We start from the raw sequence: 26,509 nt of genomic DNA, 5'->3' as shown, positions 1-26,509 counted from the left end.
TTAAAATTAGCACCTCTGGGGAAATGAGGCGCTCGGTTCTCATTTAATTTACTTGTAGATCTTATATGGACAGTCAGAGAGGACAGTATTCTTTTTGCATTTAACCACCTGTTTCTAGGGGGTTTTACAACATCGGTCAGCGTTGTACTCCAGGGATCTGAACACCGTGCAGAATAAAAATCCCTTCATGCATAAATGGAAGCCCAGCTCTTGTGAAATGTTGCTTTTTAAAAGACAAAACAGGGACAAATAATGGAGTTGAATGATGGTGATGTGCTGCCCTTTTTTTTTTTTTTTGATAATCAAAAGAAAGATCACAGAGGTGGGATGCCCTCAGGTGAGATGGAGTGTTTCTAGTAACTTATACTTACAATCAAAGCTAAAACACACACGCAAATTTCCCAGGAAATGTTGTATTCTTCTAAAGAGGAAGTGGTGATTTGTGATCTTTGTCAAGGGGATTTCATTACCCTGATGATTGTTGCTACAAGAAATTGGACAATTGTGTTTGCTGGTCTTTGCTTTCAGAGAACAGCATATATCAACAGTTTATTCGGCGAACCTGTTCAATCTAATGCAATAACCCTGCATTAATCTTGTTTTTGTGATGCATGTAATGCTCAGTTTATGTGAGTCAGAGAGGGACTGAAGCATCTGTGCTGTATTGGATTACACTGTAGGTTGTTTCTGATATTGTGTTGCCCTCTTGTATGTACATGGGAGTGGACAAATGATCCCGTTGAGGTCTTTTTCGCTGCAGGCATTTTGACTCGTCATAGTAGGAAAAGCGCAGATTTTACTAAAAACAATGGCTCTATTCTATTCAGTAAGACCCAGTCAGCCATGGCAGACAGAGATCCAGCATGCACAATACTAGAACCCTAAAAATGAAGCAGCTAAATGGATTTCAGCCATCATTATTTGTATTATTGACACCCGTGCATTTCCTGCTGTGACACGAATTCCACATGTAGCTAAGACCTGCAGCAAAGTAACTGTACCTTCAAAACATAACACAGGATCGACTTCACTGACAACAAACGGAGAGGGCTATTCCCTTATACTCTATAAATTCATATTTTTCTGTATACATTGGCCTCTTAAGGTCAGCTCAGATACAATACAAAGAACATGTTTGATACCCAAATCGCCCAATCACTTGATTTCTCCAATCTCTCTTTGTCAGATATACAGAATGACCTTCAAATTAGTGCACTGTGGAAGATGAAGAGCTCAGATTCAGGTGAGGATGCAAGGTGTGGGGGATTTAGGAGGTGATGTCACCACTTCTGCTGCAGGAACCTCTCGCATGAATTCCCGTCAAGACAGCCACCATTACCAGAGAAAGTTATCCTTCAAAGTAAAAGCACAAGTGGGTAACAAGTACGAGTAAATAATATAAAAACTACGCACAATGAAAAGAAGGTCAAAGTAACAACTGTAGATTTAATGATGACCTGTTGACATGTTGCTATCTACGTTGATACCTATCACTTAGAATATGTAGCTTCAGCTTTTGCAACACAGGCTAAATGGTATATTTTGAAGGTGATTTCCGGAATTATTCTGTTTTAGCTTGACAGTATTACTGGAGTTCGGGACTGGAGCGCAGCTTCTCGCAAGTTATTGCTCGCTGGTGCCAACGCCCGGCGAAACGGACACCTAGCATAAACTAACGTAGCGGAGGCACGGAGGGACATTGGTACGTAACTCAAACATTTTCTGACATCTCTGTGTGTAGTTAGATAGACGTTACGAACACACATTTGGGTGTTGGCTTTATGTCTCGTCTTTTTAGCTGAAACTCAGCTACGGCAACTAAGCTAGTGTTAGTTTTTAAGCTCACGTTAGCCGGCCGGTTGCTAAGCTAGCTAGCATTGTCTAGTCAGTGGTTGCTAGCACTGCGTTAGCTTAGCAGGCTAACCGATACACAAACAAATTTTCATTTCCGTTGCCGTTTGTTTAAGAAAGGTATGTCAAATTGTGTGAACGAACCATTACCTTGTTTACAAATGCTAAAGTTAACCAGGTAATTAAGTAAATAATCGAGTGAGTAACGTTGTCGTTAGCTAACGTTAGCCTGTGAAACAGTTGTGATGGGGCGTGACACTCAAGTAGTTGATGCTAGGAGACAGCCTTTCCCCTTAGACTCGTTGCTTAATCAAAGCTGCCTGAAATATTATATGTTCCAATGAATTATCACCTCTCCCAGCAACCAGCGTCATTGCCTGCAGAATCAGAAAGCACAAAGATGCAGACTATCAAATGTGTGGTGGTGGGTGATGGAGCTGTGGGAAAAACCTGCCTATTGATTTCATACACCACCAACAAATTCCCCTCTGAATATGTACCAACAGTAAGTAAGTTTGGTGTGTTTCACAGCCAGATGCATGCACACAGCCAGTCATATTTTGGTTAAGATATTAATAAGTACTCTTGAAGTGACTGACATGCCACTCATTCTTTCATCACAGGTGTTCGACAACTATGCAGTTACTGTAATGATTGGAGGTGAACCATACACCCTTGGATTATTTGATACAGCAGGTGAGAAGATGTTGTACTCTCTCAATTTAATTGCATTCCCATTTGAATTAATTACAGCTCTTACTCACTCACATAGTATGCTAATTTCTGGTGTGGTCTTTCTGTAGGTCAGGAGGATTATGACCGGTTACGACCACTAAGCTACCCACAGACAGATGTCTTCTTAGTCTGTTTCTCAGTTGTTTCACCTTCCTCCTTTGAGAATGTTAAAGAAAAGGTGAGTACAAATTGAGTGAATGCAGCGGAGTTGCTCACCTGCAGATCTAATAACCCCCTGTCCTTCCAACAATCTGAAATCAAACTGTCTTCATGGCCCACTCCATATAATAGTACTCTGCTCTGTATTATTGAGTAACTGGAGAATTGTAAAGTACAGTAAGGAGTTAAGGTGTTTCTATTCACTGATGGTAAGGGGAATAATAAATTGAGTAACCATTTACTTTCAGAATAAAATCAACACACTTTTTAAAGATACCGTATTAATTGTATGGTTCTGACGGGATATTTTATGCAGACCAAAAAGTTACGTTTTTTGAGTGTTAATTGTCAATGCAACTCACTGTGCTGTTAAGTGTTTCACCTCTGTGCTGCTTCTGTCAAAAAACACTGGAAGGAATTTTTCTCTCAGGATCCTGCGGTCACAGATAATGCTCTAAATAAAGCGTGACGTGGGGGGGTTTCAAAAAGCCAGATAAACATGAAAGCTATCAGACTGTTGTCTTGTGATCCTGTTTCAAAATTTTCAGGACAAAGCTTGAATGGCAGGTTTATGAATGTGATTCAGAATGTGAGTCCAGAGGCGTTGTAGAAACGCCTCCATACTTTGTCTGCTTTCATTTGTTTTCTAGAGTAGAACAACGTCTGAATGAGCAGGTAGTTGGATATATTTACTGCCTCAATAGCAATAAATCTTCAGTTCAGGTGAAAAATCACTCCTCTTCAAGGGTCACATCCAACATATGATCTGAGTTTCTGTTTGTACCTTTCTCTTGTAATTACATCTAAACTAACCCAGTAAGAACTTTCCTTCATCTCTTCCAATGCAGTTTTAACATCATGTGACTGCAAACAACCTATTGACTATTGACCTAGCAAAATCTCCTACATGTGCCATAACTTTTCAACGAGTGTTTCTGCCTTGTGCTGATGTGTGTTTTTTTGTTCTTTTTTTTTTCCTCTAGTGGGTTCCTGAAATAACTCACCACTGTCCCAAGACCCCATTCCTGTTGGTCGGCACTCAGATTGACCTGCGTGATGACCCCTCCACAGTGGAGAAGCTAGCCAAGAACAAACAGAAGCCAATCACCCCAGAGACGGCCGAAAAGCTTGCTCGGGACCTTAAGGCAGTCAAATACGTTGAGTGCTCAGCCCTAACACAGGTAAGCTCTCCCATTAACAACACTTAAAGCTGGAGTGGCATGGATGGGTTTGAATGCCAGCTTCCTAACAAGGGTGCAGATACTTCTGCTTGTCTTTTGCTAACAGCATTTGGCTGAAAACTATCTAACTCTGTTGTGTGCCTGTCTTTCTCCCTTCTTTTCCTCTTTCTGTAGCGGGGACTGAAGAACGTATTTGATGAGGCTATCTTAGCTGCTTTAGAGCCCCCTGAAACTCAAAGAAAGAGAAAATGCTGTTTGTTCTGATGTCTTCTTGCATCTTGCTTTGCCTCTCGATGGTCTGCTGCTTACTCATTGTAAAGAGATATCTGTCACTAAAACAACCACAAGGCTCTTTTAAACTTCAAAACTTTGCGCCCATTAACTTCTTCCCTTCTGTTCATGTGTGCTTTCTTTTCAACTTGGCCTAATCACAATTACCCATGCTGCCTGATATGACAAGAGTGCCAATCTTTAATTTTTCCTTCTGCTGGCAGCAACTTGTGTGCAAGTCTGTGTAACTGTACATGACAGAGTTTGTTTTGGGTTTTAAAATTGACATTGACATCTGTTATTATTTCAGTATTGAGCTCTTCAGCATCAGTTGTACCCTACAAAGAATTTATGCTACATTCTGTCTTAGACAGTAATGACTTTTTTTCTACTGCAGCATCAAAATTTTCCATGGGCTTTTGTCTTTACTCAGACAACTTGATCACGAGGAGAGTTATGTATAATGGTATTTGAATAAAGGAAAATTTTGATCGCCCTGCTCAATTTCTACTCAGCCTTCTTTTGCAATTAGTTCCCTGAAAGATGTTCATTTGTATTTGGAGCACAGCCCTGTTTTGAATATTAATATTTTATTTCCACAGAAAGGATTAAAGAATGTGTTTGATGAGGCAATACTGGCTGCCCTGGAGCCTCCTGAACCTAAGAAAAGACGTAAATGTGTTCTGCTCTAAGTTTCGACGCAGCCCTTCTCCACACCAGTTTCCAAATGTAGGTTAACAGTACTGAAGAGGTTTGCTGCACAAGCACATTCCAGCATGAGTTGAGGTATCATGACATATTTGCCTTCTGACTGACTTAAACTGAAAACATATTCAATGTGTTGAACGTGATTTTAAGACGGAGTAACATTTGATGCTGTTTGTGATGATTCGATGCCATTGAGATGGTCTCACATGATGTGAACACTGACGTAAAATATCAACAAACTGAAGGTGACATAACGGTTCAGTTAGACCACATGATGCTTGGAGTTCATCTTCCTGAAGTGTTATTCTAAAGAACGGACTATGAAGTGATATTTTAATAGAACTACTGTTGCATCGACTGCCTTGTAAATTACAGACAAGCTGATAGCGATGGCTTAAGTGAGGTGCTCTTAGTATGTCCTGCATTTGTCTTTTTTTAACATACTTTTCTAGTAACTTCCCTAAAGTTAATCCTTTCTACTGTATGTTCAGGCCTGGGGCACAAGACTGCATTCATTTGACACTGCATTGTTCTTCCATCACTGATAGACTATCTAGTGACATGAATCATAAGTCATAAAACTTAATGAATGATAGATTTCACAAAGGGTTGATTAAAAGTCACAGCCTTTTTCCATAATTTCATGTTGAATGCCATCATAGCCTCTGGTGGATCTAAAAAATATTTGACCTATATGACATTTGTAGTCTATGCTCCACCGTAGTTCTACTTTGGCCAAACAAGATAAATTGACACCTGACAGAGTAGAGATCCACAGACGCTGACACAGAAGTGGGAAATGCATGGAGCTTGAGATTTAAACGCAATGATAACACTTCATTGGAAGCCATGTATCACAAATAACCACTGACAGTTTTCGGTAACTACACTACAAGTTAGAGTTAGAGCACAACAATTTGTCACTCATTTGCTTTTTGTGACAAAGTTAACAAGAAAATTATCTCCTGAATGCTTATTTAGAGTTGCAATGGCTGAACTTTGTTGGAGCCGTTCAGCTTATAACCCCAGGCTGATGAACTGTTTTGTAAAATGAACACACTTGCTGTTACACGGCAGCATCGTTAAGTCAGACAGCGACACATCGTTACAGAGTGCTACACTGGACGTTTGAGATCCTGTGAATACTTCTGAGTGGCACTATTTGCATTTGTCTTTTACTATATCCATGCCTGGACAAGCGGGCTTGAATATGTAAATATAGTGAAATTAACTGATAACTTATTGACTATACAATGTGTGCATTACTGATACCGAAATTTTGAGAAGCCGAGACTGAAATCAAATTAACCAGGAAAATAATAAGAGAGCGAGTTTCTTGGATTTTTATTCAAATTGACATCAAAGTTGTACTGTATCCTTTATCACAATAAACCAGTATTATCAATAAACCCAACTTCAAATAGTACATGTTGTTGTCTGGCCTGATGTTATGTTAATGAGGTTTATGAATTCTTCTGCAGATAATGTAGAAAAAATACAAAGTAGAACAGTTAAAATGACACTTCTTCAACATCACAACTTCCACGTTACAAAGCAGTGCAAAAACATCTCCTTTCAGGCTGGTTTGTCAGACCAGCGGTGCTGCAGCCATGTAGCACTCTGATCTTACCAATGGACGCTGTGAATAATAGCATCACAGCAGCTACTGCATGCGACTTCATGTTTTATTATCACACGCCTTTCAGTGAATACCTCTGAGACACAAAGAGAGCCAGGACGTTCATTTAAACAGCCTTGACAGTGTAAACGCCATGTTGTCCTTTCAATTTCCATGACCGGTTGGTGAAAGAAAACACCAACAAACAAAACAGTTGCATTCAGGCTCACCTGTATGTTTTCATTACAAATGAATGGAGGATGGGTTAGCTCTTGTGAACCTGAACCGATATGGCTCTTCAAAGTAAAAGCACACGCTGTAATCGTAGGGACTGTAATGGCTCTTTGGTCCTGAAACAAAGATATGTGTGTGAGGCACATGAACCTCATCTTCACCCAGATGCACTGAAAGGTAAAATAAATTTCAATTATCTTAAGATCTGAATAATTTGGAAAAGCATTTTTTCTTTTGAACATTTTCAGTTCCACTTGGATGAATACGTTCCAACTTCTCACACAACTTTAACTCATGACATAAGTCTGCTATATGCTACTATAAATATCTTTTCAAGGTGCATCACTGACACTGATGCACATTGCAGTATATGTTCCTTTGACATGTAAAATAACTGCAGATGACATCAAGCGAATCAGACTTGGTGCAATTTTTAAGCTTTCACGAAGCAAATTCCTTCCAAACAGCCTAAAAAGACTGAATTTCCTTTGTTATGGACACCTTTAGGGCTTCGACTAATGATTATTTTCATTGATAGATTAATCTATTGATAATTTTCTTGGTTAACTGATTAGTTGCTTGGTCTATAAAATGTCAGTCAGTGTTTCCCAAAGCTCAAGATGACGTCCTCAAATGCCTTGTTTTGTCCACAACCCAAAGAAACAAAGTTTACTGTCATAGGGGAGTAAAGAAGGAGAAAATATTGACTTTTAAGAAGCTGGAAACGTTTTCTTCTTATAATCTAAACAGCTGGAAAATAATTTTAATAGTTGACAGCTAATCAATTAACCGGTGCAGCTCCAGCTCAGTAATCCTGAGGTGATTATTCTCCATGGGGTCGGTTACTGTGACTCATTGTGTCACTGATGTCATGCAACAACACCAAAGGGTAAATAGGACGACTTTAACATTTCATGAAGACTGCACATATTTATAGGTTTGCAGACACGGAAACATTTTTACATGTTAAGTAACTGCAGGCGTATATAAAGGTGCAATTTGAGGCGAAGGCAGGAAGCAGGCATTAGATGAATCCCAAAGAGCTATGTGTCCACTGCTGGACATATCTCAACGCAGCTGTCGGTAACACGGATTCCATACCATCCTGCCCAGAACTGTGTGTCCTTGCCTCCGTGAGTAAAACGGACGAATCTCACTCCTGGGCCGTAGTTCTGGAACACGTGGGTCATCTGAAACACACACATCAGGGAGTCTAGACTCGTCCTTGGGTTTTGTGCCACCTCTGAATTTCACCGTGTGAGTGAATGCTTTGCGCTTCGCACGTACCTCGTTCCATTTCTGATCGTTCCACTGCTCGAAGTAAATCGTCTCGGGGGCAAATGTCTCGATAGGCCTCTTTCTTTGATTCAGCAGCTCTACGCGGATCTCGTATTCACTGCCACAGTCCCATCGTGGCGCATACCTAATGAAGCAGAATCACAAGCGTGAGCGGATAGATCAGGTGTCAGCAGCTAGGCTCAACCACGGCACAGGTTTTTTTCAGCCATCATTTCTTCTGTGCTGCACTATGAGAAGTACATGTATATTCATTTTGAGTGTAAAATCACAGACCAAAAGTGGAGATGTAATTGATAGATTCTCCTCATGTGGGAGCAGCATTAGATGTTATAAGGTCGTATTCTCCCGTATTCTATCAAAGGGAAGACTTGGAGGTGGAATATTTTTGTTGATGGACACTGTTTGCATGCCACGGCTCGAGATGCTCAGCGGTGGCTCGTCCAGGCTTTTTTGACGGCGGTGGCTCAAGTTGTGCAGTAGTTGCGTGCACACAAATACTCAGAATAGCATTAATTTACCATTCCTCGTATCTTACTACCAACACTATAGTATCTGACAGTTTCGCACTTTGCTATGTTGAAATGTTTTATTTAAAAGATAAATAGTCGTACGAATCGCAGCACCACAGAGTGGCATCACACAAATATAACAAAGCTTCCATATTTTAAGTCCTCAAAAAGTAAACTACAAACAAAAAAGACTCATTCAAAAATCCTCGTCAGACAGTTCAAACTATGGTCCCTCCTTTCATTTGATTGACAGCCAATCATATTTTAGGATGAAGTATGGACATGCTCCTCATGCTTATTTAGTTTGGGTGATTTTATGTAGGCACAGACTGTGAGAATGTGGGACTGTGAGATGTTTCACATGTAATTTTATTACTCAGGAGACATTTTTGAACTGCGGTGCTTCACTCATGCGTGTGCTCGTGTGTAATAGGGACAAGCTCTACTGATATCAGTGTAGGAATTACTGAGAGTTGTTACAGTAGTTTGTGTGTTTTCTTCTCACCAATCAGATATTTTGATGTCTGGCTGGAAGTCATCCATGAACGACGGGTTGTAACCTTCCATCCCCAAATCAATCAGCTGTGACTTCTTGCACATTCTGCAGGAAACACAAAGCTCTTAGCTGCTACGTCATCACATATAACTGCCCTGTGTTTTCTGACGAGCGCTCACCCGTAAGACGTCACAAAGTTCTTCTGGACCGACTCATTTGGATGTGGCACCATAACTCTCTCTACTTTCCAGTTATCGCCACCATTCTCCAGGATCTGCCAATTCTTCATTTTATCTGTAAATACAAAGATGTTTTGAAGCGCTGATGACACCAACACCTTAACGCTGCCAAATCTGTGGTTATTAACATTCGTTCTGTGGCTTCTTACGTTCTGCTCTTGGGTTCTTGAGAAGATTTCTTCTCTTTTTGCACAAGAAGTAAAACAACCTCCAGTCTTTGGGCGTTTTGGAAGCATCGCGGAGGCGATATCCTTCTCTTCTGCATCGCTCCCTCCACAGGGATTCACTGTCGGCCACTTCCTTCCACTGATGGCACACTGAGCGGCAAACACAAACCACCTGATCAGGAGGAAGATTCAGGAAGATCTCCTCCAGGATCTCCAGGGGAACAGGGAAGAACTGCGGAGAACAGACAGGACACAGATAAACTTGAAGTCTATAATCGCTTCAAGCATTGACTTTGGACCACAGCCCCCTCCCCACTGTTTGCATGATCACAGCATCTAAACTGACCTTATCAGCACTTTGTCTCAGTATTACACAAGAAGTTACAGCATCAAGCTTTAGAAATACATAAAGCTGTGAAAAACACCTCATTTATGAGCCTATTTGTTGTATCTTTCTTATTGTTTCAGTTGCATTTGTTTATTTTAATGAGGGTGCGTCCTTCAGAGTGGGCCTGCGCCTCCCCCCCAAACTAAAACCAAGAGATCCTGCGTCACAGAAAGTTTGGAAGCGAGCAGCCAAACATTAGGAAAAACTCCGTGATGCCTAATTTTCCAAACTGACATTTAAACTCAGCGGTGGACAAATACAGCGCACCCTGCAGCAGACTGTCCGGTCTGAAGTAAACGTGAAGTCAAAAGTGTTAACATGACACTGAACATGTAGCGGCTGCTTGTAATCCACAGTCACTCGTCATCGCCACCGTCTCCAGCACCTTTTGGAGGTCGGAAGTCGTGTAAATCACTTACATCTTCCTGTGAAAGCGAGGTGGACGGCACCGCAGCCGAACTGCTTCTCCGTTTAGAGGCTGAATCTGAGCTTTGCGTCGCACCCATGGCGCTAGCTTTCCTCCTCATGCCTGGGACAGACCCAGGCTGGCGACGTCCGTACGCGCACTGACGCTATAGCGAAATATACTCAGTATCTGTCGTCTCCTCTCGACCTCTTAGCGGAGATACACCTGCGTGTGATGACCTGTGTGGCTACAACATCACGTATGTGGCCACTTTCAAACGACAATACACAACACGGAAGTGCGGTTCGAGGTGAAGACTAGATACGGAAAGTGAAGTCAAAGTAGCTAAAACCAAATGTTAGCTACATGCAACCTTAAATTTAAGAAATATTCACCGATTCCGCTGTGGTGACAGTCACTTTCGGCTTTCTCTTGACAAACAGTCTATGGGACATACTTATTCACAAATTACAGCCCTATACCTACATGTTGACCGAGGATGCGCTCGTTATTAAGCCCAGGACACTCGAGATCGACGTCGGGGACGTAGGCGGAGCTAGTGGCTAAAATAAAAGCAGAAGTAAGAGGCCGGTTCTTATGAGCGACAGCGGTGACTCACATTCACCTCCACAAGCAGGAGAGCTGAGGAACGTCAGCAGACTCCGCCAACCCGGGCGACTTCCGGTATACTCCCGACGAAATACACAGCAAACCCTCTTAAATCCGTCTGTACATATACTTCCGGTATATGTAATCGTCGTATTAATAATTAATTTCTCTCACAAGGTGGAATCTTAATTTAATGTGATCAGAGATGAGACTGAGAGCAAAAGAAACAAAACATGCATGTATGTTTTTTAACTACTGAAATAGAATAGACTGAACATAAATGACACTCTTACATGTATTCATTTTAAATAAGATTGAATGATTTAACCCAAAATTTTTATCATATTTCGATTGACTGTAAAGGCACAATCAATGACCTTAGCCCTTCTCCTGATGTCAACTTGCTAAACGTGGTGTTTAAACGTTTAGGAAGTGAGGATGGTGTGACAGAAAATATCCAAAGACCTTTTAAAACCATTTACACACCATTTAAAGTGGCTATCACAGTTGAAGTCACTGTCTATTCAAGTGACGACATGTAAGGAGTTTAAGCACATTTGTTTCTCAGTCAGCTGTTTGTGATTAGACACGAGAAAAGTTAATAATACCATTAAAATTTTTTTGAGGTGAAGCTGAAATCAAATGAGAGGAAAAGTTATCTTTGATTTCACTTAGGATAAAACATCACCTATAATCCAGTTTTATGATAAATCTGAACCCAAACTCAAATACAGTATGTGGCGACACACTTGGTTACACAAATAAAGTTTATAAAATACTGTAGAAAACTCCTGAGTGAGCAAAGGGCCGATCAATACAAAAGATAAAGGATTTTAACTGAAGAGATTTTACCACGAAAACAGCTGTGCACTCACAGCTCATTCACGAAACGCTCCATTAGAGCTGATTAGTTCTGCCCTGTTAAGCTTTGAGGAGAGAATCCCTCCCTAACAACCTAAAAAGACTGAATTTCCTTTGTTATTGACACCTTTAGGGCTTCATCTAACGATTATTTTCACTGTAGGTTAATCTATCGCTTATTTTCTTGATTAACTGATTAGTTGCTTGGTCTATAAAATGTCAGTCAGTGTTTCCCAAAGCTCAGGATGACATCCTCAAATGCCTTGTTTTGTCCACAACCCAAAGATACAAAGTTTACTGTCATAGAGGAGTAAAGAAGGAGGAAATATTGACTTTTAACAAGCTGGAAATGTTTTACTCTCAAAAAATTCTAAAACCAATTAATTATCAAAATAGCTGGCAAATAATTTAATAGCTGACAACTGATTGATTAATCATTGCAGCTCCAGCTTTCACAAAGAGAATCCCTGCCAAACAGCCTAAAAAGACTGAATTTCCTTTGTTATTGACACCTTTAGGGCTTCAACTAATGATTATTTTCATTGATAGATTAGATTGATTGATCTATTGTATAATTTGTATAATTGTATAATTAATCTATAATTTTCTTGATTAACTGATTAGTTGCTTGGTCTATAAAATGTCAGTCAGTGTTTCCCAAAGCTCAAGATGACGTCCTCAAATGCCTTGTTTTGTCCACAACCCAAAGAAACAAAGTTTACTGTCATAGAGGAGTAAAGAAGGAGAAAATATTGACTTTTAAGAAGCTGGAAACGTTTTCTTCTTATAATCTAAACAGCTGGAAAATAATTTTAATAGTTGACAGCTAATCAATTAACCGGTGCAGCTCCAGCTCAGTAATCCTGAGGTGATTATTCTCCATGGGGTCGGTTACTGTGACCCATTGTGTCACTGATGTCAAGCAACAACACCAAAGGGTAAATAGGATGACTTTAACATTTCATAAAGGCTGCACATATTTATAGGTTTGCAGACACGGAAACATTTTTACATGTTAAGTAACTGCAGGCGTATATAAAGGTGCAATTTGAGGCGAAGGCAGGAAGCAGGCATTAGATGAATCCCAAAGAGCTATGTGTCCACTGCTGGACATATCTCAACGCAGCTGTCGGTAACACGGATTCCATACCATCCTGCCCAGAACTGTGTGTCCTTGCCTCCGTGAGTAAAACGGACGTATCTCACTCCTGGGCCGTAGTTCTGGAACACGTGGGTCATCTGAAGAACACATATGAGTTAGTCTGAAGATGTCATTGGGCTTTGTACCCCCTCTAAACATCATCATCATCATCATCATCAATAATGACTCATGCTCTGTTCACACCTCATTCCACTTCTCCTCATTCCACTGCTTAAAGTGAACAGCCACGGGAGCAAATGTCTGAACAGGCTCTTCGCTTTGATTCAGCAACTCCACGCAAATCTCATATTTACAGCCGCAGTCTGTTCTCTGTGAATACCTTCAAACACACACAAAGACACAAAGGTGGGATCACTGTTATACTTGATAGGAATTATGTCCAGAATTACTAAAGTAAATTGTTGGAGTTATCCTTTTGCCAACCTGAATCAAGGACATTCTTACCAATCAGATATTCTGATGTCTGGCTGGAAGTGATCCATAAATGATGGGTTATAACCTTCCTCCTCCAGATCAATAAGCTGCGACTTCCTGCACATTCTGAACAACAGAAGATGTTTTAGCTACTTACTTCATGAGCATAAAAAGAATGCCTAATGTTTTCTGCTTCCCTCCTGCTGAATGCTCACTGAAAAGAGGTCACAAAGTTTTTCTGGACTGTCTCATCTGGATGTGGCACTCTGACTCCTTCTACAGCCCATCTATTACCACCATTCTTCAGGATCTGCCAGCCATTCAGGTCGTCTATAAAAACACAGAGGAGGGTTGTGAGAGACATGATGCTGCAGCGCCCAGCTGCGCGTCAGAAAAACAGCTTTAATGCCACCGGATGCAGAGCAAGGTCAGTTCTGTGGCTTCTTACGTTCTGCTCTTGGGTTCTTGAGAAGATTTCTTCTCTTTTTGCACAAGAAGTAAAACAACCTCCAGTCTTTGGGTGTTTTGGAAGCATCGCGGAGGCGATATCCTTCTCTTCTGCATCGCTCCCTCCACAGGGATTCACTGTCGGCCACTTCCTTCCACTGATGGCACACTGAGCGGCAAACATAAACCACCTGATCGGGAGGAAGATTCAGGAAGATCTCCTCCAGGATCTCCAGGGGAACAGGGAAGAACTGACAAGAGCAGAAAGGACACAGGTAAACTCAAACTGGAACTTCACCTTAAACTTAACCTTAACCTAAACCTAACTTTAACCCAAGTTGTCAACCTAAAATTTAATGACTTTATCTTTAATGATTATGGGGATATATTAAGGCAAGTTTGCACAGTGTGACACAATATGAGTAATACACACATCAAATGCATTATACTAATGGATTTCATTGAAACTTTGCATTAATATTCTAAAAAAGAAAAAAAAAAAAATGCACAGCTTGCCAAAACACAGTGGCCTAATACACACACATTGTAAAACTTCATGTATTTTTGATTTTTATTTTTTGACTTTTAAATGTATTTGTTCTAATTTTGACAGATCCACGGACACAACCCTCCAGCAGTTGCATTTGTTGCGTTGACAGATGACTTCTTGATGGTACCTTCATGGTTGGTTTCTGCTTCTGATCTGGACGCTGGGATGAATCGAGGTGACTTTGGTCCATAGTTGTCCTCTTGATGACTGCTGGGACTCAGCCAGGCCGTCTTGACAGGTAGCACAGCTAAAGTTAAACGCTCGCTACAGCAGATTTACCTGACGTCATCAACTGTGTTCTAATTTAACGTCGTATATTAGATTAATGTCCGTGAACGTCACACGACACCGACGCTCAACTACAGACGCCTGATGAGCTGCAGATGTTACACTCAGCCGTTACTTCAGGGTGTCTTTCAGCTTAAGTGAGAGAAATAAGAGAAGTTTCTTTCGCTTTCGGCCACTTCCTCCTCCCGTCTGTCCGCCGAGGACGCGCTCGTTTCTGACCCCGGGGCGCCCGGCTGGACGCAAGATGCGCATGCGGAGGTAACCGCTAAAATAAAGTAGCGGCAGACAGCTTTAAAAACTTTAAATGTATTGACTTAGTGAAATGTCAGCAGCTTAAAGAGGTAATGATTCGTAGTGTTACCAACTGTGCTGATGATTATTATTTTATTGCTGAAATCTACTCTTAAAATAATGTCAGTGGTTTAAAAATAGCAAAACTACAGTATGACAATTACTTACAAGTGGAGTCGTGCAACATTTTACGTCACTAGCTTGTGACAATATAGCTTTATGTACTTTTATATACAAATTACTTCATAAGAATTCATATTTTGTGTTAATAATCTTGAAATGCAACATAACTAGTGACTAAAGCTCTCAGACAAATGTAATGCAGTTAAAAGTACAATATTTCCCTCTCAAACGTAGTGGACTGCAAATATAAAGTAGCGTGAAATGGAAATACTCAAGTAAAGTAAAAGTACCTCAAAATTGCACTTAGTTACAGTCCACCCCTGTATGCATCATGATCACTGTGAGTGTCTCCAGCTTTCAGTGTAATGTGTTCCTGATCAATATGGTCTCTGAACAGGACTGTTTCATTCCTTTGATTATCTGTTTTGGTAATTGATTCCCGTTTTCCTGGAAAACTTTAAAGGCAAGCGTAATGATCTGACAAAGGCTGCAATTGATTAACTTGTAAATAATGAGTCTCGGCTGCACGGTGGCGCAGCAGGTAGTGCGCGTGCCTCACAGCACGAAGGTTGCCGGTTCGATCCCCGGGTCAGGCGGGGCCTTTCTGTGTGAAGTTTGCATGTTCTTCCCGTGCATGCGTGGGTTCTCTCCGGGTACTCCGGCTTCCTCCCACAGACCAAAAACATGCTCATTAGGTTAATTGATGACTCTAAATTGTCCGTAGGTGTGAGTGTGAGTGTGAATGGTTGTTTGTCCTTGAATGTGGCCCTGCAATCGGCTGGCGACCGGTTCAGGGTGTACCCCGCCTCTCGCCCATTGTAGCTGGGATAGGCTCCAGCCCCCCGCAACCCCGAAAGGGATAGGCGGTATAGATAATGGATGGATGGATAATGAGTCTCTGTTCAATGAGCTGGCTTAGCATCAAGGAGCAGGGAGGCCTCTTCAGAGTAAGACTCCTCAGATTAAAATATATATTATTAAATACAGAAATACAATGTGAGCACTCAGTTTGAGGCCATATATCGCAAATACAGTTACAAAAACGGGAGTTTATCACAAAATTCTCTGTTATGGGCATGATTTCACATGTTCAGGGTGAAGTTGCATTAGTCCACTGTAGGGACATCTTAGCTTAAAAACCAAAGGTAATTTACTATTTTGTAAACTGAACATACCTGTTGTTAGCCTGTGGTATCGTTACGTCAGATGACAGCACTTTCCTGCAAAACCAGTTCCTTTGTATTTTACTTTTTGAATTTAAATTAGATGTAAATAAAAAAATAAAATAAAATAAACAGTGAGGATAACTGAGGCTGAGGTTAAGCTGAAATCAAGTTCATCTGCAGCAGAGATGCAGCTGAAGAGTATTTTATTTTAATTTAATCTGACGTATAGCTTCAAGTAAAGTATGTTGTTGACCGCGGCTACACAAAGTGGACTGTTACCTATCTAAAATTGCACATTTTCTTTCATTTAGTTGACTCTCACAGCATTGTGTTGCTCCCTCGGCCACCCGCTGATGCGTTCGTGACTTCACTCCACCTTTCAGTGAATGTGATTGAGAAGCGAGCGTTCACATCAAGCAGCTTGTTCTGCAAAGCTGCCTTCACGTGCACCACAAAGGGGTAAATGACCTAAAAATTCAGGTTCAAAAGCAAATGATCAAGAAAGCACAATACTGAATATGTGAAGTAAAAACACTAATGGAACTAGATATGTAGAAACCAACAAATTTCCCTGCATGTGGTGCAGCCTATATGGCCCTGCATCACGTTTGCTCCACCTTATAGGCACCCTGGAGGGCACCGCATCACGTTTTCTCCGCTGGAAGGCCGCTGTAGCTCTATCATGTTTTATCTACCACGTGGGCATCTAAGAGGGCACTTCTGCAGCATGTTTTCAGTGTGGGGGCAGTCGAAAGTTGACAAACGACTACTCATTACTCCAGTTTAGGAAGCGAAGTCACTTCTGGTGCAGGCAGCCTTGCAGATAGTGTCATCCCTGTGAGTGGGCAGACAGTGTGTGCACGGTGGAGTAATTGCTTTTCTGTGAAATGTGCTTCTATGGAGGAACAATAACGTGAAGCGTCGTTGAGATTTAATCACATAAAGATAACGAACAAACAGGCTACAGTTCTTCTCATGTATGGGATTAGCCTGTGTAATTTCACTGTATTGATACAACAGGCCTAAACACATCGTCGCACAACCCGAGTTTAAAGCTGAACTTCCTGGCTGAATATTTCCAGCGTGCGCCTTCACGCTGTGTCGAGCCTTCTGCTGAGGCAAATGCGTTTGTACCCCTGATCCATATCCTCTTTAAACGCATAAGACTGTTTAATTCTGTTGATCATCAGCTTTGAAGAATGGTTAAAGCACATCATTCAGCTATCCAGGGAAAAGCACTGATAAAGAGATCTGCCTGATGAAGAAGGTGTCAAACTCAATTTGAGGAATCGTACATTGTTAAGCTGTTGTTGTGCAGTTTCAGGAATCATTTAGTCATTATGTCTGCCCTCGTTTCACCATCCACTCGTTATGATTCTTGTAAGGGCTGGTTTGCATTTTTCGCAGGGAGTAAAACAATCTTTGGTCTTGTGGCGCTTTCAGTTAATCCACTCCTTTCTATTTATAGCACACTAACTGGCAAACAAGCGAAGGGAGGGAAGCTTCATGAGCATCTCACCCAGATCAAGAGAGGGATCATGGGGAAAAGACCTGCGGTATAAATGACTAAACAGTTTGTCTGACAGAGACAGATTGCACGCAGTCATCAGCGGAAGATGATTGCCGTGCGGAATAAATTTAAAATGACAGTGATAAACTCTTCTTTCTAAAGTCTGTCCAATCACAACACCCTCCATATGCAGTTTTCCCAAGACGGGGCTAAATCTGAAGCACCTTTGCCACCGGTGGATGCTCCTTTCTTTTCCTTTTTATTGCCTCCTCTTTGTGTAGCTGTTTTTAGGTCTCTCCACCACATTCACATTCAAATCCTCACATTTCAGTAGTTGTCTTGCATCAACCAAGCGAACAACAAAGGATGTTCCAAGTTAAAGGTCCAGTGTGAAGGATTTAGGGGATGTATTAGCATTATTGGGTAATCACCTGAAAATGAGAATTGTTTTGTTTTCGTGACCTCAGAATGAGCCCTGAAGAGGGAGCGTGTCCTCCTCCACGGAGTCCGCCATGTTTTACCGCCATGTTTCTACAGTAGCCCAGAGCAGACAAACCAAACACTGGCTCTAGAGAGCTGCTTTTGCATCATTAGCAGCCACCAAAGCGCATTCAGCTGGTTGCAGCTTCACCCCTCGATGCCACTAAATCCTCCACACTGCTCCTTTAACGGCTTGGGTTAAATCCAAAACATTAAATCTTACCAGCATTACAAAAAATACACAACCTTTTTTTTTTAAAAAGTACCAAAATGGTTAAGCAACATGAGAGAGACTGATTTTAATAATATGGCAAACAAACAGAGGTGCATTCACGTCTTCAATCATAGGCACTGCAGTTTGTGTACAATACAGTACGTAGAACTCGTCATAAATTACAAGCCATACCAAAAACAGATGGATACCAAGAAGACCTGGGAAATAGGGTGGTAGCCATTGATTTTGGTGTCACATTAGAATTTCAAGCAGGCCACGACCCTGTCCGTGGATACTGATTATCATCAGTCCAGTCTGTGATGCTTTTATGCCGCTCTGCATATTTAAATGAATATAAAGACAAAAGGTAAATGCACGACTTCTGAGTAACAAGGACTTCAATCCACGTCGTATCTAAAACAGCTTTATCCATCTTCTGTCAGACAGCTGAGAGACGAGTCTTTTTGGTCGGCGGAGGAGCTCCTATGTGTCCGCATCAATCCTGTGAGCTGCACGGTGGAAAGCAAGAACAAAGGAGTCAGAAATAACGCGGCTGGCAGGTAATATAGCTCAGTGGATTTTAGGAGACGTTCTCTGAGTGGAGATAAAATATTCTAAATATGTTGCATCAAACAGATCTACAAAGGCTCGGGGTTCAAGTAAATCTCCCCTGCTGCCAGTAACATCTGAAATAGGGGCAGATAAGACAGTTAAGGAGAGGATATGATCTACCAAATCATTAAAACTGCACTGAAGTCGCTAAACGCTACAGTTAAGGGGACAAAACTGTGACACAATCCCAGCTGAGTCGCTGTGCTGTATGTACACAGCACAGGGGCTTACATTGCTTTGGTATCCTGAGTGGTTCTGTGTCTCCTGACAGGACTTGATGCATGACTCCGCGGAACTGATACAGCACCTTCAGGCTCTTCTCCTCCCCCACACAGGGGTCGTAGAAGCCAGGGAGTCCCGACTGGAAAGACAACATAAGGTTATGCACCGGCTGCCGACTGACTCATCACACAGTAAGTTGAAGATGTCACACTGCAACACTTTTTTTTACCAGTACGTGAACCGTACGTGAACACTTTATATACTGGCAAGACACTTTATGCTAAAGGTTTTGGGAAAAATTCTGTACGTTTGGAAATTGTCACTGGATTACTCATCAGAATCGCCTTTATTGGCCAAGTCTGTTTCAACACGGCACTTAATGTGTTTGCAGAGGAAGAAAGAGCATACAGCTCAATGAGGACAAAAAAGACAAATAAGCGAAAATATAACAAGAACGATGAGGCAATAATACTCACCTTTGTGGCCTCAGTGAGGATGAGTTTAGAGTCTTTCACCAGACACTGCAGTGGCACAGTCACATCGATGACCTTTGCCCTTTCGTGTCTTCTGCTATTGTCTGTCACAAACTTGCCGTACCAGGCGTTGAGGATGATGAGACCTGGTTTAACGAAGCAGCATCGACGATACTGTCAATCAACGGGAAGCTGAATGCGTTAATGTGTTATTAGTCACCAAAATGGCCACCTTGGTTCGATTTAAGAGCAGCTTTCAGAAAACAAGGATGACGGACAAAACACACACAGATTTCTGAATGGATTAATACAGAAAGTCCAACACGACTCCCCACTTTCACTTCAGAAGTATCTGAACCCTGCATGCCTGCACTTTTAACCACACGTTTTATCGCTGGGTGTCATTTTTGAGACTTGTTTGTTAAAATCATTTTTGCAAGTATATAATAAAAAGACAGCACAATTAATTTTAATTGCAAGCTGCATAAACAATGCGGAACCATTTCATAGAGTGGAGTCCACTGAATAGGGAAGAGCAGCTGTGTGTCCGTCATTTCGCACGCACACGCTGCTATTAACAGTTACTTTACAAGTGCAAAGTCTAGGGGACCTCTGATGATACTAAAATCAAAGTAACCTCTACAGTGACAGGTGTCATAAGCCAATTATCACTTGACAAACTCCCCCCGGTGAAAATTATACTGTCTGCCGAGAGCTTTTTGTTAGCGTACTTATCAAAAGCAAACTGAAAAGCGCCAATTATCACTAGCCGAAAGAGGAGCTGGAGGGTCATTAAAAAATTCACTGAACTCCGTTTCCCCTAACAATGTTATCCCTCCACACCAAATACTATCCACATAGTAAGTTTCCTAATATTACAATGGCAACACACTCACACAGCGATCTTTACCAGGTGTGCCGTCCCTTTAGATTTCAGTGAACTGCTCAAGACAATCACTAAAATCTTGTATTCTGCTTCAGTACGTTTGCTTTTTTGATGTGTCAACTGGTAGAAATTTTAACAGCAGTCAAATGTTTGCTAAAGGCAGACCAGTCTTGTTTCACGCTGGGAAAACGGGCGCTGCGTCTCAGGAATTACACTCCGACATTCAACCGGGGATCAACACATTTCACCTAAAAGGCCCGAAAAACCGGTCAGAGTGTGAGAGAATCAAACAGTTTCGCAACCTGCTTAAAAAACACTATTCCCAGGATAAGCTCATCCCTAAAATATTACTGATCTTACCCATTCTAGACTCCTCGGCTTCAATAATCCTGCGCACAGACTCCTGCATGAGCAAGACCTTCGGAGATGAAAAAGGCACACAGAGGAAGGGAAGCAGACAGACACAAACAATGAGATTTCACGTCATATGGATTATACTAATGAATTTCATTAAGACGTCGCATCTAATCCCATCTCAGCCCCTTCGTCTGACCGCCGTGAGACTTGTAATATTTCTCGACAGTCGCCCACAGACACCTGTACCTCTTATTTAATGCTGAAGCACCGTGTAGGACTGGCACCGCAGCCGCTGCACATGTAAGCCTGTAAAATACTCACAGCAGCCTCTGCTTCCTGTTTCTTCCTGGCTATATCAGAGGCCGCGCTCTCCCGCTGCTTCTCCAAGTCTCTGTGGGGTTCGAAGATAAATGGAGAAATTAAATGAGCTCATAAAATCTGGCCATAATAATTCCAGTGGCATTTCTTGCATGAAACAACTTAAAGGCTTCTTACTCTTCCTTCTGGGCCCGAACATAGGGGCGAATAATCAGCCGCTGGATGGCGAGGTAGAAAACCAGTGGTCCGACTGTGGCGTAAAATACAGCACTGGGCAGGAGTTGGTCAGTCAGATGAATGGGGAAGAAATACGTCTGGCTGGCTCTGTTTAGTCTGCAAATACAAAGTCAGTGTTACCCCATGTGATATTAGTGGAGAACACAGCGGGATGAAAACATGTGCCATACTTGAAGTCAGACAGGACAGTGAGTTGTGTGCTTTAGAGCATTTATTGTGTGATATGTGCCTTTGACGGTGTCCAAAAATAAGAAGTGTGCTGTAAATGCTCAAGCGTTTAAACGCCCAGGACAAACTAGCATCTCAGTGGGTCCAATCCTGTGTCCACATCCTCTGGACACGCACCCCCAGCACAGACACATCTTGGAGAAAATTAATCAGACTGGCTGACATGATGTCACGTCCCGAATCCGGAGGGATGCCACGCTGCCAGCGCTGTGAGCAGAAACCTCTGGAACCCACGCCCAGCGGGAAACCGGAGCAAAGAGCTGCACTTACTTGATCTTGAGGGAGACACCTTGGGGCACTCCAACGCTGACGGTGGCCCCCAGGACACTGTGTCGACTGATCTTCCTCTCAGCGCCGTACTCTACCACAGTCCCAAAGAAACCTGATCTGTGACATAAAGACAAAGATGTAGTCAAAGCTTACTTGAATGTGTCAGTTCTTGCACAAAAACTACTAAGATTGCATTCATAAATGAATAGAAACTTGAACTGCTGTACAGACTGATACTAAAAAAGAAGACAAAATGTAATTATAACTTAATTTTGATGAAGTTCTCCAAATAACACATACTGCACTTTGACAACATACTTCACTGAGCCCTTAATCTTCGTCTGGTCGTCGTCCTGGAACTTGTACTGGTAACTCATCATCACAAAAGTGTGAGGAATCCCAAGCTGCGGAGACAAGAAAGTAAACAATCATCCTGGCACAACCCTGAGAAGCAGCTGTTGATTTAAAGGCGTCTTGGCTAACACTGATATTAGATGTCACTGCTGGCTGCTGACCTGCATTGCGAAGGTGAAATGGCTGCTCTTGGTGTCCCTGACTATGCTGGTGTTCATAGAGGACTGGATCCCCCAGCGCCACTGCAGATAGCCCATGGTGTTCTTGTCTAGGTGACGGGCCAGCACGGTGGTAACACCAGGACGCACGCCTCGGGATGAAAACTGGAGCCCGCACTGAGCCGTCACAAAGCTGCGGCAATAACGAAAAGAATAAATCAATGAATTCTTCAGGATGCAGTTAAAAAATCAAACAGAGCACTGATTCATTTCCTCTTGCATCTCAACACATACAATCGAGGCGTGATGTTTCGGAATATCTTCATTCCAAAGAGAGGTCCGTGGGTGTCTCCGGCACCAAGCTCCACCTGCGTGCACACAGATCGCGTTTCACATCTCAAAATGTCGCTGCACCACACGGGCAGAGAAAGGAAGTGCGCCATTTATAGTACACATTACAGAATAAGCGTGTGTGGTGCGCAGGGAGAATGCGGCATACCTCTCCCCACCCCTTAGCGGAGGTGACTCTTCTCAAGGCCAGGTTAATGCTGCCACCTCCGTTCCCGTTGTGGGTTGACAAGGAGCCGGACAAAACAGCTGTGTCTTTTGTGGTGAGAGGAGCCTGCAGCAGAGCACATACAGCAATGAGTCCTTTGACAAGAACTTGCTGCAAATCCTGCGGCTACAAATCTTTCCATCCAAAACACATCGGAGTAAATGGCACTTAAAACTTAATGTAGAATCTGGAGCAACCTATTTACCTCTATGGATTGCGATATGTGCATCTTGTTGATTTCCACATGTGGGACTCCCCCTGCTCCCACATCCTCATAGTCCTCCTCATATCTGTCGAAGAGGTCCGTGGCATCGATACCCACGCTAATCGTTCCCTGCAAAATAGCAGGTTCAGGAATTAATACTGTGTTAATTAATGATGTATATAATAAGCACAGGATGCCTAATGCCTCTTTACTCTACAGTCAGTTGAATGTGAGGTTTGTTATCTTCCCCTGAACATGCCTTTGGGTTGGTCCTTTGCTGAAGCCTTCTCTCCTCTCGCTCCTTCTGAAGACGCTCGTACTCTTCTCGAATCTCCGCGGGGGTTCTTTTTCTTTCCACCACCTGGAGTAAGGAGATATGATTTCAAAGCAAAGCAAACGCAGGATTGGCTGCTTCACAGGGTGCACATGAAGACTTAGAGTAGAATAAATTTCGCCAGAATTTCACGCTCCCAAATGTCCTTCCTGCAAAAAGTATATACAAGTGTCGTATTTTGTAAGCAGAGATGAAGCCAAACAAAAACTATTTCATGCAGGTGGAAGAAGTCATGTCGTAAGAATGCAGGCTTTAGGTCATGAGACTCAATGGCAAAATATTACGCTGTACAGTATGAGTATTGTTTCATGAGAAGGCTCCTCTCAAGTCAACACCCTAAAGGCGACCGACGCTGAGATCAACTTTCATGTGTGTCATTTCTTGTCATCTTCTGTTGATGTTTCCATTGGCACACCAAAGGCAGTTTTCAAAGCACAGTGGTTATAAAGTGGAAAATTTTAAATCTATTTTGTTATGATAGCTTATAATCAACAAATTTAGCTGAAAGCTCATGCTGGTCTGCACCTCGCCGTGTGCGCTCTCAAAGTTAGAGACTGCTCTTGCAAACCAAATTTCTCGAGCAGATTCGTTTTTGTTGTCATTTGACAATGTTTGAATTTAGCTAACATGGCAGTATTTAAAAAAAAAAAAATGCAAGTTTTCCATCTGTATTGTACATCAGAGGTGTGTCATTGTATGGTTTGGGCTTAATAAGCAGTGGACAGCCAGTCAGCACAGTGAGCATTGTTTCCACCTGCATGCGGTGGCTCACTGAGGAATCATTAGCCACTTAAGTCAGTAATGGACTTACCTCCCATCCTTCAACATCGAGTCCTCGCTTGCCGTAGATATCATAAATAGCTCGTGACTGTGGGTCGCTAAGCACTAGAAAGACAAGACGTGGACAACCACCAACACTATTAACCATCAGAATAGACTGTCTTTCTAAATACTGTGATGCAGACCATAAAACAGACAAGTCAACATCAGCTTCATGTGTAGCTGTGAAGGGACTAGCCTACATGGTGTGATCAAAGCCGTTTCTACCTTCATAAGCTTCATGTACGAGGTTAAAAAGCTGCTCTGCTTGTCGCTTTAGTTCAGGGTCCCGGTGTTTGTCTGGGTGATACAGCATGCATAACCGCCTGTATGCCGCCTTCAGCTCCTCCTGTGTTGCCTGAAGCACAACAATGAAATGGTGAAAATGTGAAAGAGGAAACTTGCGGGGAAACTTTATCAACCAACCAACCAACCAACCAACCAACAAACAAACAAACAAACAAAAAGCCCTACTAGCAACTTAATTTACCGATCATCCACCATTTATTGGACTTCATTAAGTCTTCCAACTCTGCTGAAATGCCATGCAGGGTTTAGATGTAATAAAACAGGCTAACCAGAAACTTCTGGCTGCTTCAGTTCTGATTATAAATAGATTATTGTTAGATAGCCTATAGTAATAATTGTCAGCTGCAGACCTAATACCTTGACAAACCAGCAACTTTCACGTTTGACATAGTTTACATGAGACCAAGGCTCATTTTCTGTTTTAGTGCATAACACACAATGGGAATGATTATACATTTTCTAATCTATTCTTGTTTGTCTTGTAAACATTTTTTCTACCTGCCCACAAACTATAAGAACGTTTAAGCTGCAGCACATTCAGTCGCTTTGGAGAGCAGAATATCCCTGTGCCACATGTTCACTTTGTTTTGCCAAGGTGTCATTTCCAAGTTAATTTAATGTTTTCTTCACAAATAAAATGATCAGGTCCGAAAGCGTCTGATCCGCAGACTTATGTGTCATCTGATCGACTGAGAGTGTTTTATTATGTAGCCCTGAAGTAAAGTTGTAGCATTAGCCAGTTAGCACTGCCCACAGCCAAAGATATTATCGTGAAACTGAAAACAGCTGGCAGATTGTTAACATTAGCTCCCAGATAACCGCACGGGATTCTTCATCAAACTTCACCAACTGACAACTCCTGCCGGTAAAGTCGTAACCCCACAACCTGTTGTATGTCTTGTAAAGTATGCAGCCGAAGAGTCACAGCACAGAAATCAATGTCGAGGGTCACAAGCTAGCTACCTAGCTAACGTTACATGTGATTCTAGAAGTAGCCGTTAAATATCAACCGGTAAAAGTTCATAAAGTGACTGCTACATTGACCCGCACAAACATCTATTCACATCACAACTGCATACTGTACCTCTCTTCTAACATTTAGCAGGGAATAATAATCATCATTAAGGATCTCATCATCGTCCAAGGCAGACGCCATGTTTACAACCGGTCATCTCTTCTTCGTGTCATTTACATCCGCCATAGACCTCCCGGCGCACTCTGTCGCCCCCTTGCGTTGAGGCTGAATAACAAGACTAACGATATTCACAGGGTTTGTTCGCGTCTTTTAAGTGTGCTTTTTTTATTTTGAAGTTTAAAATTGACAGTTATATGGAGTATTACCGCCTGTCTGGGTTTCATGGTGGGGCGGCGGCCCTGGCTATGTTTCTTGCAGGGTCATTCGTTTGGACTGGAAATTGCCTGGCCACCATTCAGACGCTGGGTAGAGTAGATCTGCTGATGTCTTTGGGTTAGGAGAAGATAAGATACTCATTTAAGGCTAAACCCAAGATTTTCTTTAATATCTGGGACTCATGTAAGGCTTATCTCATCAAGATTAATTTTAAAACAATCATTTCCCGTAGTTTTCATGGGAAAGGTTTAATTTTTCCCCTTCACCCTCTCTATAATATTACCATTGCTATTATTTCATTATGTAATCTGGCTAGTATTGTCTATTTTTGTCCCATTTGCGTGTATACCTGCGCTTTACCCTATTTTTAGCTTGTCTCTCTTCATCTCTCTGACTGCGTGTGTCTGTATAAATGACCGGATATGTAATGATCTCTGGAATTGGA

General features: G+C 42.0%; 4 protein-coding genes across 7 annotated transcripts; 1 reads left to right on the top strand and 3 right to left on the bottom strand.

Annotated features, from left to right (window-relative positions):
• Positions 1 to 1,568: 1,568 nt before the first annotated feature.
• On the top strand, positions 1,569 to 6,328 carry LOC139335596 (cell division control protein 42 homolog). 3 transcript variants are annotated; one of them, XM_070969265.1, is made up of 6 exons: positions 1,569 to 1,702; positions 2,213 to 2,356; positions 2,475 to 2,547; positions 2,655 to 2,764; positions 3,729 to 3,926; positions 4,799 to 6,328. In XM_070969265.1, the coding sequence occupies exons 2-6, from the start codon at positions 2,252 to 2,254 to the stop codon at positions 4,886 to 4,888; spliced, it is 576 nt and encodes a 191-aa protein (XP_070825366.1). In that variant the 5' UTR covers positions 1,569 to 1,702; positions 2,213 to 2,251; the 3' UTR covers positions 4,889 to 6,328. The 3 variants fall into 3 exon arrangements, with proteins under 3 accessions (XP_070825366.1, XP_070825365.1, XP_070825367.1); XM_070969264.1 differs by having other exon boundaries at positions 4,101 to 6,328; XM_070969266.1 differs by having other exon boundaries at positions 1,618 to 1,706; positions 2,220 to 2,356; positions 4,101 to 6,328.
• LOC139335595 (F-box only protein 6-like) lies at positions 6,225 to 10,942 on the bottom strand. Of its 2 annotated transcripts, none has more exons than XM_070969262.1 (6): positions 10,274 to 10,942; positions 9,449 to 9,698; positions 9,240 to 9,354; positions 9,070 to 9,165; positions 8,044 to 8,179; positions 6,225 to 7,946 (listed from the first exon to the last, which is right to left on the bottom strand). In XM_070969262.1, exons 1-6 carry the CDS (start codon positions 10,379 to 10,381, stop codon positions 7,800 to 7,802), a joined length of 852 nt encoding a protein of 283 aa, XP_070825363.1. In that variant the 5' UTR covers positions 10,382 to 10,942; the 3' UTR covers positions 6,225 to 7,799. The 2 variants fall into 2 exon arrangements, with proteins under 2 accessions (XP_070825363.1, XP_070825364.1); XM_070969263.1 differs by having other exon boundaries at positions 10,656 to 10,784.
• A 1,547-nt stretch (positions 10,943 to 12,489) lies between these two features.
• Positions 12,490 to 14,607, bottom strand: LOC139335261 (F-box only protein 6-like). Its single transcript, XM_070968780.1, has 6 exons — positions 14,431 to 14,607; positions 13,755 to 14,004; positions 13,522 to 13,636; positions 13,337 to 13,432; positions 13,076 to 13,211; positions 12,490 to 12,969 (listed from the first exon to the last, which is right to left on the bottom strand). The coding sequence occupies exons 1-6, from the start codon at positions 14,491 to 14,493 to the stop codon at positions 12,823 to 12,825; spliced, it is 807 nt and encodes a 268-aa protein (XP_070824881.1). The 5' UTR covers positions 14,494 to 14,607; the 3' UTR covers positions 12,490 to 12,822.
• A 3,838-nt stretch (positions 14,608 to 18,445) lies between these two features.
• On the bottom strand, positions 18,446 to 25,902 carry dnajc11a (DnaJ (Hsp40) homolog, subfamily C, member 11a). Its single transcript, XM_070968299.1, has 16 exons — positions 25,798 to 25,902; positions 24,633 to 24,762; positions 24,397 to 24,470; positions 23,511 to 23,612; positions 23,252 to 23,380; positions 22,990 to 23,112; positions 22,785 to 22,858; positions 22,494 to 22,683; positions 22,297 to 22,382; positions 21,979 to 22,095; positions 21,421 to 21,576; positions 21,247 to 21,316; positions 20,929 to 20,986; positions 19,686 to 19,828; positions 19,219 to 19,348; positions 18,446 to 18,884 (listed from the first exon to the last, which is right to left on the bottom strand). Exons 1-16 carry the CDS (start codon positions 25,867 to 25,869, stop codon positions 18,859 to 18,861), a joined length of 1,680 nt encoding a protein of 559 aa, XP_070824400.1. The 5' UTR covers positions 25,870 to 25,902; the 3' UTR covers positions 18,446 to 18,858.
• Positions 25,903 to 26,509: the final 607 nt, after the last annotated feature.

The sequence above is a fragment of the Chaetodon trifascialis genome, chromosome 8 (assembly GCF_039877785.1).
Source record: "Chaetodon trifascialis isolate fChaTrf1 chromosome 8, fChaTrf1.hap1, whole genome shotgun sequence".
Lineage (NCBI taxonomy): Eukaryota > Metazoa > Chordata > Actinopteri > Chaetodontiformes > Chaetodontidae > Chaetodon > Chaetodon trifascialis.
Note: the sequence above shows the minus strand (reverse complement) of the source record. Positions and strands in the feature narration are given on the sequence as shown.